The sequence below is a fragment of the Emydura macquarii genome, unplaced genomic scaffold (assembly GCF_026122565.2).
Source record: "Emydura macquarii macquarii isolate MOO-44397 ecotype Brisbane River unplaced genomic scaffold, CSIRO-AGI_Emac_v2 contig_2636, whole genome shotgun sequence".
Classification (NCBI taxonomy): Eukaryota; Metazoa; Chordata; order Testudines; family Chelidae; genus Emydura; species Emydura macquarii.
The window spans coordinates 11482936-11499645 of NW_027132773.1; the positions used below are offsets into that span (position 1 = coordinate 11482936).

Genomic DNA, 16710 nt, shown 5'->3' on the forward strand with positions numbered 1-16710 from the left:
ATAAAGATATTATACAATCCTCAAATAATAGCAGCTGAGATTTTCAAAGCAGTATAGGAGACTTAAATGGAAGATGTATGGTTAATATATGGCTAAATCCTCAGCACTGTTTTGAAATTTTAACCACTGGGTTTGGTTCCTATGATCATAATAGGAAAAAAATGGCTCTTAGACAAAGTGCCATGAAAAAAAAGGGCCTGTTAAATTTCAGTGAAGAGAGATTAGGTAGGTGAAGAGGCAAGAGAAATCTGAAATATTTGTATTTAAAAGTATTGGCCAACCAAATTTTTGTGTTGGTTGTTTTGTAATTCCCACCAACACACTTCCACTTGATGGTTAGGAATTTGTACAGATTTTCTAAACACAATAGTATAATAAAATCTGAGGAATTCAGGTAGATGTTTTGTTTTGTTTTTTGAAAGACAGCAGAATCACCACTTAAGTTCATTTCTATGTGGAGAGATGAGACTGACATTGATCTCTCAGTGTGTGGCACAGATTTCTTGGTGTATACCAAATAGGAAATGGGGATAGATGAGATATGAGTTAAAGAAGAAATGAACAGAGGGAAAATAAAGGGCTAGCTGGTAAATACAAGTGATATTCCTGTGCTGTAAGTGCTGAGCGAATAAAACACTTCAGTCAGCAGGGCTGGTAAAATCAAGACTTTTCCATGAGCATGAAGTTTAATTAATCATAAAACTCTCATCTCTGTTCTGTACTATTTCTATAAGCAGCTAAATATGCTACAGTATATTTACTTCTCACCCATTTAAACAGAGGGAAGGCTGATTTTCTACCTACATAGAAACTGAAAGGATTACTGCTTACTGCAAGACACTTATTAGATACTATACAATCCACAGAGTATACAGGAAAACTTAAGAAGCACCTCTGTAACAAATTTGTAGTGATAAAATAACAGGACTAATATTCATTTCCACATTATAAAAGTGACTATAGTTTCACTTGGTTATGGTTAGAACAAAGTTATCTCAATATAAGGCTTAAAATTACTTGAATGTTGAATAGAACAAACAAGGAAAACAACAAAGATCTTTTTTCACAAAGTGTCAGAGGCCAAATGTGCCTTTCATCATAAACAAACTACCAAAAATCAACAAAATAGTGCAAAGTAAGATACACCAACTGCAAGGTTTCTAGGTTGGTTCTGAGTCCTCATACAAGATATCAGCAGGTGTAAAACCCTAGGTTGATCACCAAGGCAATGAGGGACAAATTGCAGGAAGCAAACTTTTTAAAAAAGTGCTCCTGTAACCCTCATCCTCCCTTTTTTTTTTTTGGTAACAGAAAGTATGGGTGGATTAGTTATAGCCTCAAATAGGCTTTTTGTTTTTTGGTTTCATTTTTGGGAGGAGGGAGTGGGGGGATAGTTTAAAGAACTGCTGCTTTGAAGGAGCCTTAGAAGTCTCCCTAGTCGGAGGTGCAGTTCCTAGGGAGAGGTATAACATCTTAAAAAAATTTATTTTTATAGACCTGTTTTGGCCTATAACTGACCCTGACCACGTCACTCTTGTACTAAGTGACGGTCAAGGAAAAAGACAGTAGAACGATAATTTAATCCCCACAGGATCTGAATATATCCCACAGTGTTTACAACGGCAATGGTATTTCCTTCCATAGTGGGGTGCAGGAATACCTTGTCACACAGAGGTTTGAAGTTTGTTCTCAAGGACAAGAAAAGAAAATATGGGAAGGGGGGTGAGATGAACAAAGACTGAGAGTCTTTATTACAGCACCATTCTACCAATTATATACTTAAGAATGAGGCCCCATTTCTGAGTAATTCCACTGGCTTGACTAGGGACTACTCATGTGTAAGGGCCATATTTTAAGAGCATTTAGGCACCTAAGGGGATTTTCAAAAACATTTAGGTGCCTGTCTCCTATAGGAGTTAGCTCAAAGCATTCCACCGCCTTGCAAAAGCTGCCAGAGAAGGTGCTGTCTCCCTCCCCTTATAACCTTTACCCCAATAGTTAGGGTGTGACAGATAAAACAATATCCTGGACAAACTTTATTGAATTGAGTTAACCATTACTGAATTGAGGTTAATGCGTTTGGAGTCTATTATATTAAAAATGGAATTGGTTATGTGTTATTGTGAGATTGTATGCAATACTGAGTATGCTAATACAATTCTTCCAATTACCAGCCCTTTGAAGCCACCCCTAATAAAAGCTTGCACATGCTAGTTCAAACTCAATTATCCAGGGAACACCAGGCAAAGAAAGTATTTTTGGGAAAATTGCCAGGTTTTAAACAGGCTCAGGGCCTTTGTTCTGATCCAGCAAATGGACATGACCTCAGGTCCATGGAGAACCTTCCTTAGGGAAAGGTTGGAAGGAGCTGGACCACTGAGGCCCAGTAACACTGGGTGCTAGTTGAGTTGAGGCTGTTGTATCCACAAAAGAAAACCATTTGGGGGCTGAAAGACTCACTCACGTCCCAGAATCCATGTTGGAAACAATTGGGGTTAGTACTTGTAAACTTACTAGTAGTGTGTAGGTTCTTTTATTGTTTTTAGTGTTTTTACCTTAAACACAAAATAAGCTTGTGTAGTAACTTACAACTGTGGCAACTGCCATGTTATCAGTCTCTGAAGAGAATGCAAGCAGGTTTGTTTAGGCAGGCTGTCTTTTCCTGGGAATAACACTGTGTAGGCAGGGAACTGTTCAGCCTAGACATACCTCAGTCAGAAGGAAGAGAGATGCAGGTTTCCTACCAAGAAAGGCAGCTGCAAGCAGGTGCCCTCAGAGTGGAAGTACAGGTGCACTAGCCCTGAACTGCAACACAGGATACTCAACCAGGTTCAACCTAAAATCCCACACTGCCAAGGTTGAAACCTGTACTTGAGTTTCCTACCTCCTAGGTAAGTATCCTAACCATTGGGCTATTTTGGGCCAGGGCTCTGTCTTATTGAAGGAATTCCACTGTGTAAGTAATTAAAAATTTACTGGCACAGGAACTTGGGCCTCCCACATGAGTGCCACAGCCCCTGGGCTATAACATTCCCTCCTATTCTCTTCCTCTCTTTGGCCCAATGAATATTTAATGCAAAGCAAAAGTTTCAGAGAGAGCTTCATCCCAGAATACCATACAGCCAAAGGGCTAGGGCACCACCTCCTTCTTCTGGTGTGTAGTTTTTGGTTTTTTTCCAAAAAACAAACAAACACACACCCAGCCCCAGGGAAGGATTTACAAATGTGAATCCCAAGTAAAAATAAGTACCTAAAACCAAACTGGGAAGAGGTGCCTAAGTTCTTTTGAAAGACACAGTTTAGGCCCTACCATCTTCTTGCCCTTCCTTATTGGCTAGTTTAAATGCCCTACAGTTTACTGGGTTTGGGAATCCTATGGTTTGTTAGGCACCTAACCCTCCCCACACATTATATAACAGGGTGGCTGAACCTACTGACCCTCGGAGCTGTATAGGACAATCTTCAGAAGCTGGAGAGTCAGGGCGTGCCTGTCCCAGCTCACAGCTTCAGCCCTACAGCAGAGTACTGCGGCTAGGGGCAGCTGGGGATGGGGCGGGGGTGTCTCGGGGCTTCAGCTGGGCAGGGCGCCTGACGGGGCTCAGGGCTGAACCCCACCATCAGGCAGCACGGCTCGCTAGCCAGTTTAGAAGCCCCCTGCCAGGCAGCGCGCGACCGATCCCGGGCGAGCCGCAACCCGCCCACCAACCACAAATGCTCCGGCGGCGCCAGCCACAGGGTTTGCCAAGCGCCCGACGCCGCTCATCATTGCCATTGCAGCCCTGTTCTCTAGCGGGCCGGGGGGGGCTCCCCTTCCCCCTGCCGCTCCCGCGGCGCCCTCTCGGGTCTTGCCGCCGGGCACCACCCTGGCCCTGCGCAGCGCAGCGGGGGCGAACCGCGGGGTGGCCGGGGAGCAGACGGGGTCATTCGGGGCAGTCCGGCCGGCGGCCGCGTGGGGCTGGAAGAAGCGGTTGGAAAGAAACCCGCCGCGGGGGGGGAGGGGGGCAGCACCACGGTCCCCCCCGGCGGCCCCTCCCCGCGACAGGGCCCTGGGCGGGAAGCGGGATCGTCCGCTCCCTACCCCCAGCGGCCGCTCACACACATCCGCCGCCCGCCGCGCCAGCTGAGCGTCTCCCTCCCAGTCCCGGGCTCCCCGCTCAGGGCCCGAGCGGCTCGCCCGGAAGCAGCCGGACTCTCCTCCCGGCCGCGCTGAGTGGCTGGCGAGGGCGCGTCACGTGCGTGTCCCGGGCCGGCCTCGGCCTGTCCGACCCCCCCCCCGCGCCCGCCGTCGGTTCCCCTGGGCAACTCGCAGAGCAGACAGACAGACAGACAGCTCGCTCGCCCGCCCCAGCAGTGCCGAGTCCCGGAGGCGCCATCGCAACATGTCCCACCAAACCGGCATCCAAGGTACTGGCCCGGGTCCCCGCCGAGCCCCTCTCGCACCGCCGCCTGGCCTGGGGCTCCACAGTCCACCCCGCCACCCGTCTCTATACCGCTCCCACTACCTGCCCGGGGGCTCCGCACCGCCCCTCTCTACGCCGTCGCCGCTCCCTAGGGCTCCAGACACTGTCCTCTCCCCCTCTCCGCACCGCCCCCAGGGGCTCCAGTCCACCGTGCCACACTGCTCCCTGGCTGCTTCCCCCAGTTTCTAAACTGCTCTCCAGGGCCGCTGAAGTGCCCCTCACTTCCTCCATGCCTCTAAGCTGCCTTCTCCCTCACTCTAAACTGCCCCATCTCCCTTGGGGAGGCTGAACCGCCCTGTCTTTTCTCCCTCCCCCAAACCTTTACATTGCCTCCCTTCTGCCTTTATTGTCCTGAGTGAGAGACCAGCACAAAGGTCCCTTTCCCTGTCTGTGTTAATAACTAGCCACCTGAGCCGGGACTGGTGTTTTGGTTCCTCTTACCCTGTGCCTTGAAGAGCAGGCAGGTCCTGTGATTTACTAGCAATCTGTTTGTGAGAGTTGCCAACCTTGCATTTTAGTTTTTACTGACATGAAGATCTGAAGTTGATTTTTTTTTTTTACTGACACACAAACTTTTTACTGACATCACTAAAAATACCATAAACAATACAGTAATGTCACAGAAGTGTGTACTCAGTCGCAATATTCTGTACACAGGAATTTGGAATTATGCAATTGTGTTAGCTGCAGTTAATTGATCAATTGGGTTCTTTGGGCATGTAATAGAATCAGGTTCTTCGGCATATAATAGAAAACAGGAAATTGATTGAGCCTTGGTCAGTGTAGTTTTATGATACAAGAAATTATTCTGAATGACGACATTCAATGTCAAAATAGAATATGTTTTATTTCTACCCAATTTCATAGACATTTTCATTTATTTATAGGTTTAAGGACTGTTAAAATTGTACATTTTTTACTGACTTCTGTAAATTTACAGACAGTTGGCAACCCTGGCAGGGGAGGCACCCACTGGCCCCAAAACTGTGGGGCAAGGTGAACCACGCCAGGGCCAATATGTTTTGTGTATGATTGTACAAACCATGTATCTGGAAGGAGGATCATAGAAATGTAGGGCTGCAAACATCCTGGAGAAGTCATCAAGTCTAGCCCCTGCACTGAGTCCGATCAAATAAATCTAGACCATCCCTGACAGTGTTTGTCATGAGATGGTTGGGAAGTGATCAAATGTTTTAGATGTAATCTAATGATTTAGAAGGGATGAGGAATTCTATGGCTTCTCTGTTCCTTCCCTGCACCCCAATAAATCAATTATATGCTCCCTTTCGGAGTAAATCTGAGTGTTTGGCTGGTGGCTGATGTTGTGTTAACTGGCCACTTTGTGTTAAAACCTCTTTTGCAGTATCCATAGTAGTTAATGAGATGTTCAGTGTCTCTGCTTTTGAGGAATTCAGAATGATCTTTTATGTTGCTTTTACTTAGTTCATGTGTCTTGCTGGAACTTGGGGCAGGCAAGTTTAATAAGATAAAATTGGCATCTTTGGTTCAGGCGTCAATCCTATCATGGCTGCTATCTTTTAGATTTTGATCTGCATGGGACAAAGTCACATTGCATTATTGCATTGCAACTTTTGAGGTTGTTCCATTGCAACTTTGGCCCATACAAAATTTTACTTTTTATATTGCTAAACAAACTTCTCAACCTTTGGATGACAAAGACCAGAAGTGAGGGAGAAAGGAGAAAACATTCATGCAGGAAGAAGAGAAGTGCTTCAAAATTTAGACACCCAATTTTGGACCTCTAATCAGGACAGCAAATATCTATGATTCCTGATGTTCCTATGTTGTCTTGCACTACACTATGGGGAAAATCCACCTAAATTTTTTTAAATGTATTACATGATTCACATTAAAATAAGTACCATTGCATTTATTTTAGTATACAGCAGGGCTCGACAAACCCTGGGCGCCAGGTCGCCATGGTGCCTAGTATTTCTTCGGGGTGAGTAGCCGCTGCGCTCCGGCCAGGGAGCCACTGCGCCCATGTGGCAGGGCTGGGAGGGGGGAGTGCTGCAGCTACTGCACTCCAGCCAGGACACCCCGCCGCTGGGCCAACGTCGTGGGAGAGGGGCGGGGGACAGGGGCGGGGCCAGGAGGGGAGAGCGGCTGCTGCGCTCCGGCCAGAGCACCCCACCGCTGAGCCCATGTTGTCTGGCTTCTTAATTTTTGTGCTGGCTCCTAGCTCCAAAACAAATTTGTCGAGCCCTGGTATATAGCACTATAGGTATAATTACTATGCCACATTTTCAAAATGAACTCTCACAAGTCCAGACATTTGCACATCTACAGTAGGTTGTACACATGCACTCTTGATGGTTTTGAAGTGTTTATACACACACACACACAATCTCATGCTCCTTCCCCCAGTGTCTTACAATTTTCATGTTCATCTTTTTAAAATTTCTGTCTGGGATAATGTGGAGAACATTGATTTTTTACATTCTAAATTCTACGTTCTTGGGCATGGCATGGGGAATTTCTGTGAACACAGAGGTTCTCTACTCACCAAGCTATTGCACTGCCACTGTTGCAATTCCACTGGTGGGAGCTGTAGTGTAGGCAAGACATTGGTGTTTTTACTACTATCCTTTTTCTAAAAGATATGCTCCATTTAAACCACAAGTTGCTAGACTAGTTTCAGGAAACGCTGGCTGAAATTCTGTGGGCCTGTATTATGCAGACTAGATGATCATATAATAGTCCTTTTGGGCCTCAAAAATCTAAATGACCTAGTGGCAAAAATGCTGCTGGAAATGGGGGCCTTGTCTCCTGTTGTTATTACAGTTCGTACTGCTGTACTGATGGTAGTGCAGTGTTGGGAAACTTTAAGAAGGTCTCTAGATGTCCGAACAAAACTGGTTACACACATTTTGGTGCATAGATTTTATCCTGGAAAGGAAGGAGCAAAAGACTTCTTTGGGGGAAGGGGACAAATAATTCTCAGGTGGATGGAGGAGTGATTCCAGGAGAGAGAGAGAGAGAACTTGGTAGCATATTACTTACATATAGGGCTGACAGTCCCTGGGAGAAAAATTAGTTGTGTGTTGGACTGGTAATTGGAAGAAATAAAACCTTCGTGGCTCAGAAAATTTGAAGCCATTGAGGAAAATAAATTGAAATATTTATATGTGAGCATGGATTATAGCATAATCAGACACTGCATATGCACCTGTTCGTTTGACTCGAACATATGACTAAATCAAGCCTTTATGTTCGTTTCTTGGCTTGATGACAGACTTTTATCTTGCTGCCACTGTGGTGTGTATTGTGGGATTACTCAGGAAGGCTGACTTGCACAGTTCTGCAGTAAATTCTATAAGTAAATTGACTTAAATTTAACTATATTTAATAGAGTTGTTGAGACTAAAATAATTCTACACAATTCTTTAATATGCTTGTAAAAATGAGTTTGCTATCTTTTCTTTGTATAAATGTTAACTGTTTTAAAACCATGTTTAAGTACTTTTTTAGTATGGTTTAATAGTATGGATAGGGCTATAGAATAATAATAGCACTAGAAGAAGAGGTGAAATCCTACTGTTTATCTTGATGGGGTAGATTTGAAACCTAATTATGACTACTTAAACACCAGCATATTAATCACTTTAGTTCTGAAATGAAACCACAAGCATCCAGTTAATGCGCTTTCTACTCTTGCAGACTTCATTGTAGTAGTTTTTTGATACTACAAGTATAAACAAAGATAATCTGAATTTCTCTGTGGGAGAAGTGGAGTAACAACCAGGGGGCAATGCTATATTGGTTTACATGCAATTTGCATTTTGAAGGTTATTTTCACAACCATTAGGGCTAGAGATTTAAAGATTTTCAAAAGCATCTAATTTACAGTGACTTTCAATGTGAGCTGGAAGCCTAACTGCCCTCAGTGCCTCAAAAAATCTCCCCCTTCACTTTTTTTTAAATGCAGAGTTAGATGGTAGAACAGAAGGAAAAAACCCTCCAGGAGAAAGAAGCTGCCCCAGTTCAACCTCAGATTCTTATAATACACAAAGATACACCAAACATCCTGATTGGTCTAATCAATCTAGGAATTAATTCATTTACAAAAATGATAAAAATGTGACATTGCAAAGTATATTTGAGTCTGTAAGAACATGCGACAAACAAGTATTACAAAGGAAATTAGAGGTTAAGGAAATGCTTCATTCTAAACTTGTCCTGTTATGACAAGTGAGGAACTAAAAATTGTTATCAGACAGATACTAGTGTGAAGTAGATCTGAAAGATGAAAGGTGTGCTTCATCAGTGGTATTCAGGAGCCCTTAGGAAAGATTAGCAACCAGATGCTAAAATATCTACCTGTATGTTTTTTGGGGTTCTCTCTTTCACATATCTCTTGTATCTAGCTAGTAGGCAGTTTATAAATTTGAAAATTATATACCAGAGCCTGCAGGAATCTTGAAGCTATTTCTTTAAGAGATGTAACACAATCCATCTCCATGGAATATAAACTGAAACCTAAGAATGATGATGTAAGTGTCAGCATTGTTAACTGTTTCATCGCTGAGTAAGGTACACAAGAAAGAGAGATGATTATGGTTGTCAACCGTCCAGGATTGTCAATTACAGATTAAACTTTAATTAAAGATAATCATATGATGAAACCTCCAGGAATATGTCCAACAAAATTTGCCAACCCTATGTTCAGACCTTCATAAGATAATGTGAATGAATCTGGAATTGTGGATAGAACTTGGGGCAATATAACTGGTTATTTGTTTTCAGTCTAACTTCTGGTAAAGGTGCAGCTGAATGGTTTAGTACTAACCTCTTTTTACAGTCGCATGAACAAATGTACTTTAAGCATAGCATGTCTTAAATAGGTGAAATGCATCAGTTCAATTAATAATCTTTTTTTTTTTTTTTTTTTTTTTACAGCTAGTGGAGACGTCAAAGATACCTTTGCTAGAGCAAGAAATGGACAGTACAGAATTTTAAAAATAGTTATTGAAAATGGTTAGTTATTTTAATATATATTTTATTTCTGTTATGTCTCATTCTTTTTTAATATTTTACTAGTTACGTTTTAGTGACTTGCAGTATTTTCGTCTATTGCTTCATATTAGAATTTTTTTCCTAGTGTCATATCATGTCAGAGTAAGCAGTGTTGTGTGGCTAGTCAGAAATTTCAAAGGATTGAAACAACTTTTGAAAACACTTAAAAAAAAGGAGAGATGGGTCGAGAGTGGTATGAACACTTGTGTAGATTCTTTTGGCTGCTTTCTACTCTTTAAGATTTTAACTGTGGCAAATCCCTTTGGGTGAATTTTAAATGTCTCTACAACTACAATAATGTAGTCTGCATCCCCAGTCCTGCAAGAAGTATAACTATTCCTTAGTTCTCATGCAGAAATAACTAGATATTTTTTACTGAAAATAAGTTTTTGCCATACATGAAACTTATCTTTGAATTTTTGTGGCAAATGTACAAGGTTGGAAACATATGGTCAAAATATGGCATTCACAAGCTATTTCGCTTTTTTTTTTTTAACTTATCCATTAGCTTTTGAAACAAAACTTCTTGGCTTTGAATCAACAGTTGAATCAAACATTGCATCACTTAGTGCATAGATAAACCCAATCAGATCTTTTGGTTTGTTCCTGGAGCTCAGGCATCAGCACGGCTCTGGAACAGCTGTAAGCTGGAGAAACGTTTTTGGTACTGCAATGTAAATGAGTCCACTTTGACCTTGCCTGCATTTGCATTTTTTGGGAAATCTCCTGCTATTGCAATACCACTGCTCTAGCTCCACACCTATGGAGGATGCAACAGTAGATATTCTAGTGTAGCCAGGGCAGAGTGGTAAGGCTTTTCCGGATCAGATTAGCAAATATTGACATACTGAACGCTTATTGAATTTAATTGACATCAGCAAGGTACAATACCTGGCTTTGTGTGTGTAAATTTTACATTCCACCTCATCTCACTTTTAAATAAAGTGTGGAGGCAATAAGTGGGGAGTGTCTTCCATTGTGAGTTTAATACTTAGTGTGTAGACACAGAAACTGGAAACAAAAACCAATCTGATACTGTAACATGCTGTTCAGGACACTCAGAACTGAGAGCCACTGTGGTACCTCTCTGTCTCAACAAGAATAAGATTTGCTGGAGATTAGACTGTACATCAGCTCCCTGCCACATCAGTTCATCATTCTCACCTGCAAAGTCCTTGAGACTGCCATTCTTATCCTTGCCTTCCAGGTAACAATCAGTAAACATCAGCGCCCAAGTTCCTGAGAGATGTGTCTTTGCAGTGCATAGCCCCTATCACTCTATAGTCACAGAAAACATTAATTTTACTGCTCCTTTCAAAAGACAGAAACAGCAGCTTGTTATCTTGACTGGAGTTAACAATCACTTCAATCAAAGCACTAGGTGAATAAAACAGGTTTGTTAAACAAAAAGTCATAGATTTTAAGTGATTTCAAGTGTAAGGGATAAAGATAGACAGCATAACAAACAAACAGAAATAAAAATATGCTTTCCAGTGGCTAAGACCTAACCTAATAAACTGGAGTCTTTGTTCAAGGTAGTTTTCTCACCAATCTTCCAGCAATGGGTCTGGGGATCCTGACTAAGAGTTAGTCCCAGGCTCTGGTTTTCCCTGTTCCTTCAAGTGAATGATAATTTAAGGGTTCTTTTTATAGTCCAGTAAACCTTTGAAAAGTATATTTCTCAAAGTTTATTGATCTAGCTTCAAGCGATAGGAAGGCTACCTGTGGGGGGGCAGTGTCCATCCCCCATTGAGATTAAATGATCATATTTTCCCTACTTGTTCTGTGAATGATTTGTATGCTTTTCTTTGTCTTTGGTCACACCTTGCTCAATTTACATGGGAGATACATTCAGTTAGGCAGAACCACATTCCTTTGTCTGGAAAAAACCTATTTATCAACGCCCCCTGACATGCCTCATTTAAACACATTTTTGTCATAATTTCATCACATCTGTATAATCTTTTGTGGTTTGACTACACATACATCACGCAAGAAAGATAGTAATCAGTGAGTTATTAGTTTTCCAATGACCCATTGCATGACACCTTTTAGATGCAAATTATAACGGTAGTGAGTTGGTATGCATTGAGCTGGTCAGGCCAGCTGAAACTCACTGCTTGATACCAGGAAGCTCCTTGTCTTCTGACACTGGGATGCTCTTAGGGTCACAGACACCTCTTTTCTTGGTTTGAAAAGAAACTCCCAGCACTCTGAGCTAGGTGGAAGGGCTTATCCCATTTCCCTGCTAGAACTCTCTGCAACTCTTAGTCACCACGACTGGATAGGGCTCATTTTGGGACATGTTGATACCACTCCTTAATGAGCTAGGAGGGTTGCTGTTGAACAACATAAGTTTATTCTCTACCTTCCCACCCCGTTCTGTAGCTTTCAAAAGTGACCACTGATTTTGAGTACTCTGATATTTAAGGAGACCATTGTGAGACACCTTGGGCCTGATTTTCAGAAGTGCTGAGCACTCTTAATTCCCATTGAAGTTGGTGGGAGCCATGAATGCTCAGCACGTCTGAAAAATAGTGTTAGTGGCCACCTCTGAAAGTTTGGCAATAATTTCACCACTGCAGCGCACTGTACTCTGCAGTGGGCTGGAGTAATAGAGGCCAGGTTTGGACTCTAACAACACATTCTACATGGCAGAATAGAACACTACAATAAGATTGTTAAACTAGCATCATAGCTATGTATTTTATCAATATTTTATTGTATTATTTACTGTATTTTAAATATTTGTTTTTATTTGGTATGTATTATGAGGCTGGTGAATATTTTGAAAGATATTATTGATACACTTTCTGTTTGAAATGAGACATACTTCATAACGGGGAGGGGATAAATCCTATCATCACATCTGTTTCAGTAATTAAGTCTTATCCAAAACATTTCATTTGAGAAGTAAGCCTGTTTAAAGATAATAATTTATAAAAAAGATTGTCACTTGGATAAAGATGTGATAGTTGTAAAGTCATATTTGAAAAAGGTTTATCTACTAAATGGTCAAATAAAGCAAGACACAATTAGTGCTGACATAGTCTTCCCAACCTATTTGCAGTTTATAGCTGGGTTTCTGAATCCTATGAGGTAGAAACAAGACACTAAGCTGCAAACATTTAGGCATATACTTACTTACACATCTGAATAGTCCCATTGATGTTTCTTTTTAGGATTGAGGTTTAATTCTAGTTGATTTTTGATGTGACTGCTCTTCATGTATCGTTGAGAGATTAATAGCTTTTCTTTTAATATGGTTTATTTTATGTGAAATGCTTTCTAGCTGATACCTCTTAGACTGTAGCAAACTAGGATGATCTATCTGTGCACTGATGGAAATAAGAGAAGTTTTAATAAAGTTTCAGGTTTCTGGCTGGATTCTGCAAGGTGCTAAGCACCTTCAACTCCACCTACATTTAAAAACAATGTTTACTTTTGTATGGAACAGTAAAACACTGTACATTCAATTGACATGGATGGACATCTTGCATGTGTACAGTTCTTAGGATGACTTAAGCATCACATTTCTTACAGTAGAATTTTATTCTTTTTCTTGGACTTTTCCGGTTTCTGTTGCTCATAGGGAACAAGGGAGATAATCTTGTGATAATTCTGGACCTGATTCAACCTCCAGTTGAAGTCAAGGAAGTTCAGATTAAAGGTCTGATATTGTGTGGTGTTGAGGCATTCCATGTTGGGCTTTTAATTTGAACACAACCTGTTTAAAATTAAAAGCTTTCTGTAAACCCAGGTTAAAGTTTTTAGTTAAATATTTAATGGTGACTTTTAAGTGTTAAAGGTTAACTGTAAAGATTTTTAAATCTATAGCTCTTCTGCAATATTTCAAACAGTGACAGAGGTATATAGCTATTGTGTAAAATGTCTCAAATTTTATTCAAGTACATCGCTATTTCTCCAGAAAGACATTGTTGCAATTTTAGAATCCTGAGAAATTTAAACTGATGACTTCCTGGTCTCCATATCAGTGTGAGTGTCCTCATTGTTACCATAAACAAAGGTTTCAAAGAACCATTCCATTCAAAATCTTTGTTTGAATCTCCTTTGCTTATGGTATGTGATATATGATGCTATATAGTATTGGGGAGAGGAGCTACAGATTTCCTACCTATCTGCAGTATCTTGGGTAATTTTTTAAACAATAGCATTAAATACATATTAAACAGTGATATACAAGTTCTTCCTCTTTTGGAATCTTATTAACAAATGTTCAACTTTTTAGTAAAACACCTGCAATTTAATATTTAAGGATTCAGTCCCATGTAGCCAGTGGAAAGATTTTAATTGACTATAGTTTGTTTGAACTGGGACCACAATTAGCTTCAGAAGAGCTGCTCTTCCTGCTCTGTCAGTAGAAAAGAAACAGAATAATATGGAAAAATTAATAATCTATCACGCGGGCTAAAGTCTGTTGTTTAATTCAAGTCAAGATCTACATATATGCAAAATTTCATTCCAGTTAGGTTTGTTACTACATACATTATATAAAAAAGAAAACTTTTTTACCATGCTTTATCTATACATTCTCCATAATTAGGGTGCCAGTCAAAACAATAATCTGCTTCTGATGGTAGAGCAATGAGGTCTATTGTGGGGAGAGGGGAGGAGTGAAATAAAGTTCCAATCTTTGTAAGGTGGTCTAGTGGCTACCGTGCTGAACTTGGGAGTCAGGAGACATAGGTTGTTATCTCAGTTCTGCTACTGACCTGCCTTGGGCAAATCGCTTCTGTGCTGGTTTCTTCTTTCATCCTTCACCTGTCTTGTCTATTTAGATTATAAGCTTTTTTGGGCAGTGATTGTCTCTCTCTCTGGGTATGTCTATACAGCAATTAAACAGCTGTGGCTGGCCTGGGTCAGCTGACTCAGGCTTATGTGGCTCAGGCTGCGTGGCTAAAAATTGCAGTGTAGAGTTTTGGGCTGGAGCCCAAGCTCTGGGAACCCGTAAGAGGGGAGAAGCCCAGGCCTGAACATCTAAACTGGAGTTTTTAGCCCTGCAGCCTGAGCCTTGCGAGCCAAGTCAGCTGAACCAGGTCAGCCATGATTGTGCTGTGGGTCTTTTATTCCAATGTAAACGTACCCTGTGCATGTGTGTACAAGGCTATTGCAACTCTGATCTCAGTTGGGGTCTCTTGGTACAATAAATAATATTGTCAGGGCAATATCACAGATTTCCATGAATTTCAGTCTTATATTGAAAGAAAAAGACCACGATCTGTTATTACTTACATAGCACAAGTTACTCTCTCACCAAACCACATTTATTTTAAGTGAAAATTCCTTCCGTGTCTGCTTGATGGTCCTCACTCTGAGGACCTTGAAGGTCAAGAATGAAATGAGACCAACTGTTGGATATTTAAGAGTTGAAATCATGTAGGGCTTGATCCTGTGAACAGTTACAAGTGTGCATACCTATTGCTGCATGGAGTACCAGTGTTTTCCATTCTAATAGGTGGAGATTAAGGCCATAAGTATATTAAGTGTAAAAGTTTAACGTTTCAAACCACTGTACTAACCTGCAGTTCTGTTTTTGTTTATAGAGCAGCTTGTAGTGGGATTCTCTAGGCAGCCTGTTGAATCATGGGAAAAGGATTATGATTCCTTTGTTCTTCCCCTTCTTGAAGACAAGCAACCATGTTATATATTATACAGATTAGATTCTCAGAATGCTCAAGGACATGAGTGGCTCTTCATTGCATGGTCACCAGATTACTCTCATGTAAGTAATATTTATAAATGCCTTCATGTTGTTAAAAACACATTGTCCCAAAAGTTATTAACATTTGAAGGCCATCTGATCTAAATCCCAGGTGAGCAGGAGCTGGCAGTGTTTTGGATGTGACTGCTTAGCTCTAGAAGGAAGTGGGGAAGCATCTTGAAGTTTGTTTCATGCTGATTTAGGAGTTGTATTAGCTGGCTCCACATTGAGTCCACCATTTTTAGCTGGAAAATATGCCCCAAAGACTGGTGCTCTACAAATACTATGATGAATAAATAAATAGGCTTGTTGGCCTGTCTCAGGATTGGAGTGTGGAGGAGAAAAGGACAAGAGAAAATTGGGTAACTGAGGAACTCCAGAAGGGTAAAGATTACAATCTACTTAATACTAATTATGTATTGAAATAATTTTTTTTATCAAATATTAGATTTATTTATTTGAAAAGTGTAAGTTTTTGATTTAATTAATTAAATTAATGAAAGGAAACATTCAGCCATAAAGTAAACAAGAACTTGAATGTTTTCTGTGATACGGATGTCTCTTCCTCGGAAAGGCATTATCCTTTAAATCTACTTAAACTCCATTCTACTCAGGAAGGAAAATTGGATTGACAGGGCTGATTTATGGTGCTATTTCTATTTGTGAGGCAGGTGACTACGCTTAGTGCTGCTTTTACTACTTTTCTGTTTTTTAATGAATTTTTTCTGAAGTATATCTTAAAAACTGAAGTGGAATATCCAAGTTTTTTATTCCTTTTGTGGTTGCAATAGTTATTCAGAGCCATTACTTAACCAAAATAAAGTAATGCAATGTTTCTAGGCTATTCTGTGTCTCTTTTTTTTAAGCCAGTTGCTTCCATCAATATTCAGACCAGCAACAATAGAATCTAGAATAGTTTTTAAAAGATGTAACTATTTATAATGTTTGCAAACATCCCCCATAATCTGAAAATGACCTTAATAACTGTTGCAATTTACTTTTAGAATTACTTTGTTCAGGTTGCTGTAAAACATCTCATATTATTGTACCCTTCAGATGATTAATAGCATGTCAAATTATCACACTCCAAAGCTTATTGTACAGAGTATTCCTATTATGAATTCTAACTTTAAAATGTAACTTGTATTCTTCTAAATTTTATTTTGCTTAAAGAAATATTTCAGAAGTCCAATAATAGTTTTAGCATACAAACTCACTAGCTTTCATGTACATACAAAAAATAACAACAACTCTTTTGCAACATAACAGGTTCGTCAAAAATGTTGTATGCAGCAACACGGGCAACGCTGAAGAAAGAATTTGGAGGTGGTCACATTAAAGATGAAGTGTTTGGAACAACAAAGGTGTATTTTTAATGTCAGCGTATATGCTATTTTTCAGGAATAATAAAATTCTTCTTTGGGCTAAGTTGTATAGTAAAACATTTTAAGTAATATTAATTTAAATATAAATATTTTTTCCTTTATTTAG

General features: G+C 40.5%; 1 protein-coding gene across 1 annotated transcript in view; it reads left to right on the plus strand.

Annotated features, from left to right (window-relative positions):
* The first annotated feature begins 3478 nt into the window (after positions 1-3478).
* The window catches only part of TWF1 (twinfilin actin binding protein 1), a 31969-nt gene continuing 18737 nt past the window's right edge, over positions 3479-16710 (plus strand). Inside the window, exons 1-4 of the mRNA XM_067564173.1 lie at positions 3479-4404; positions 9381-9458; positions 15062-15244; positions 16489-16583. Coding sequence (XP_067420274.1) covers positions 4380-4404; positions 9381-9458; positions 15062-15244; positions 16489-16583 — 381 coding nt within the window. The 5' untranslated portion in view covers positions 3479-4379. The remainder of the gene's footprint in view (positions 4405-9380; positions 9459-15061; positions 15245-16488; positions 16584-16710) is intronic.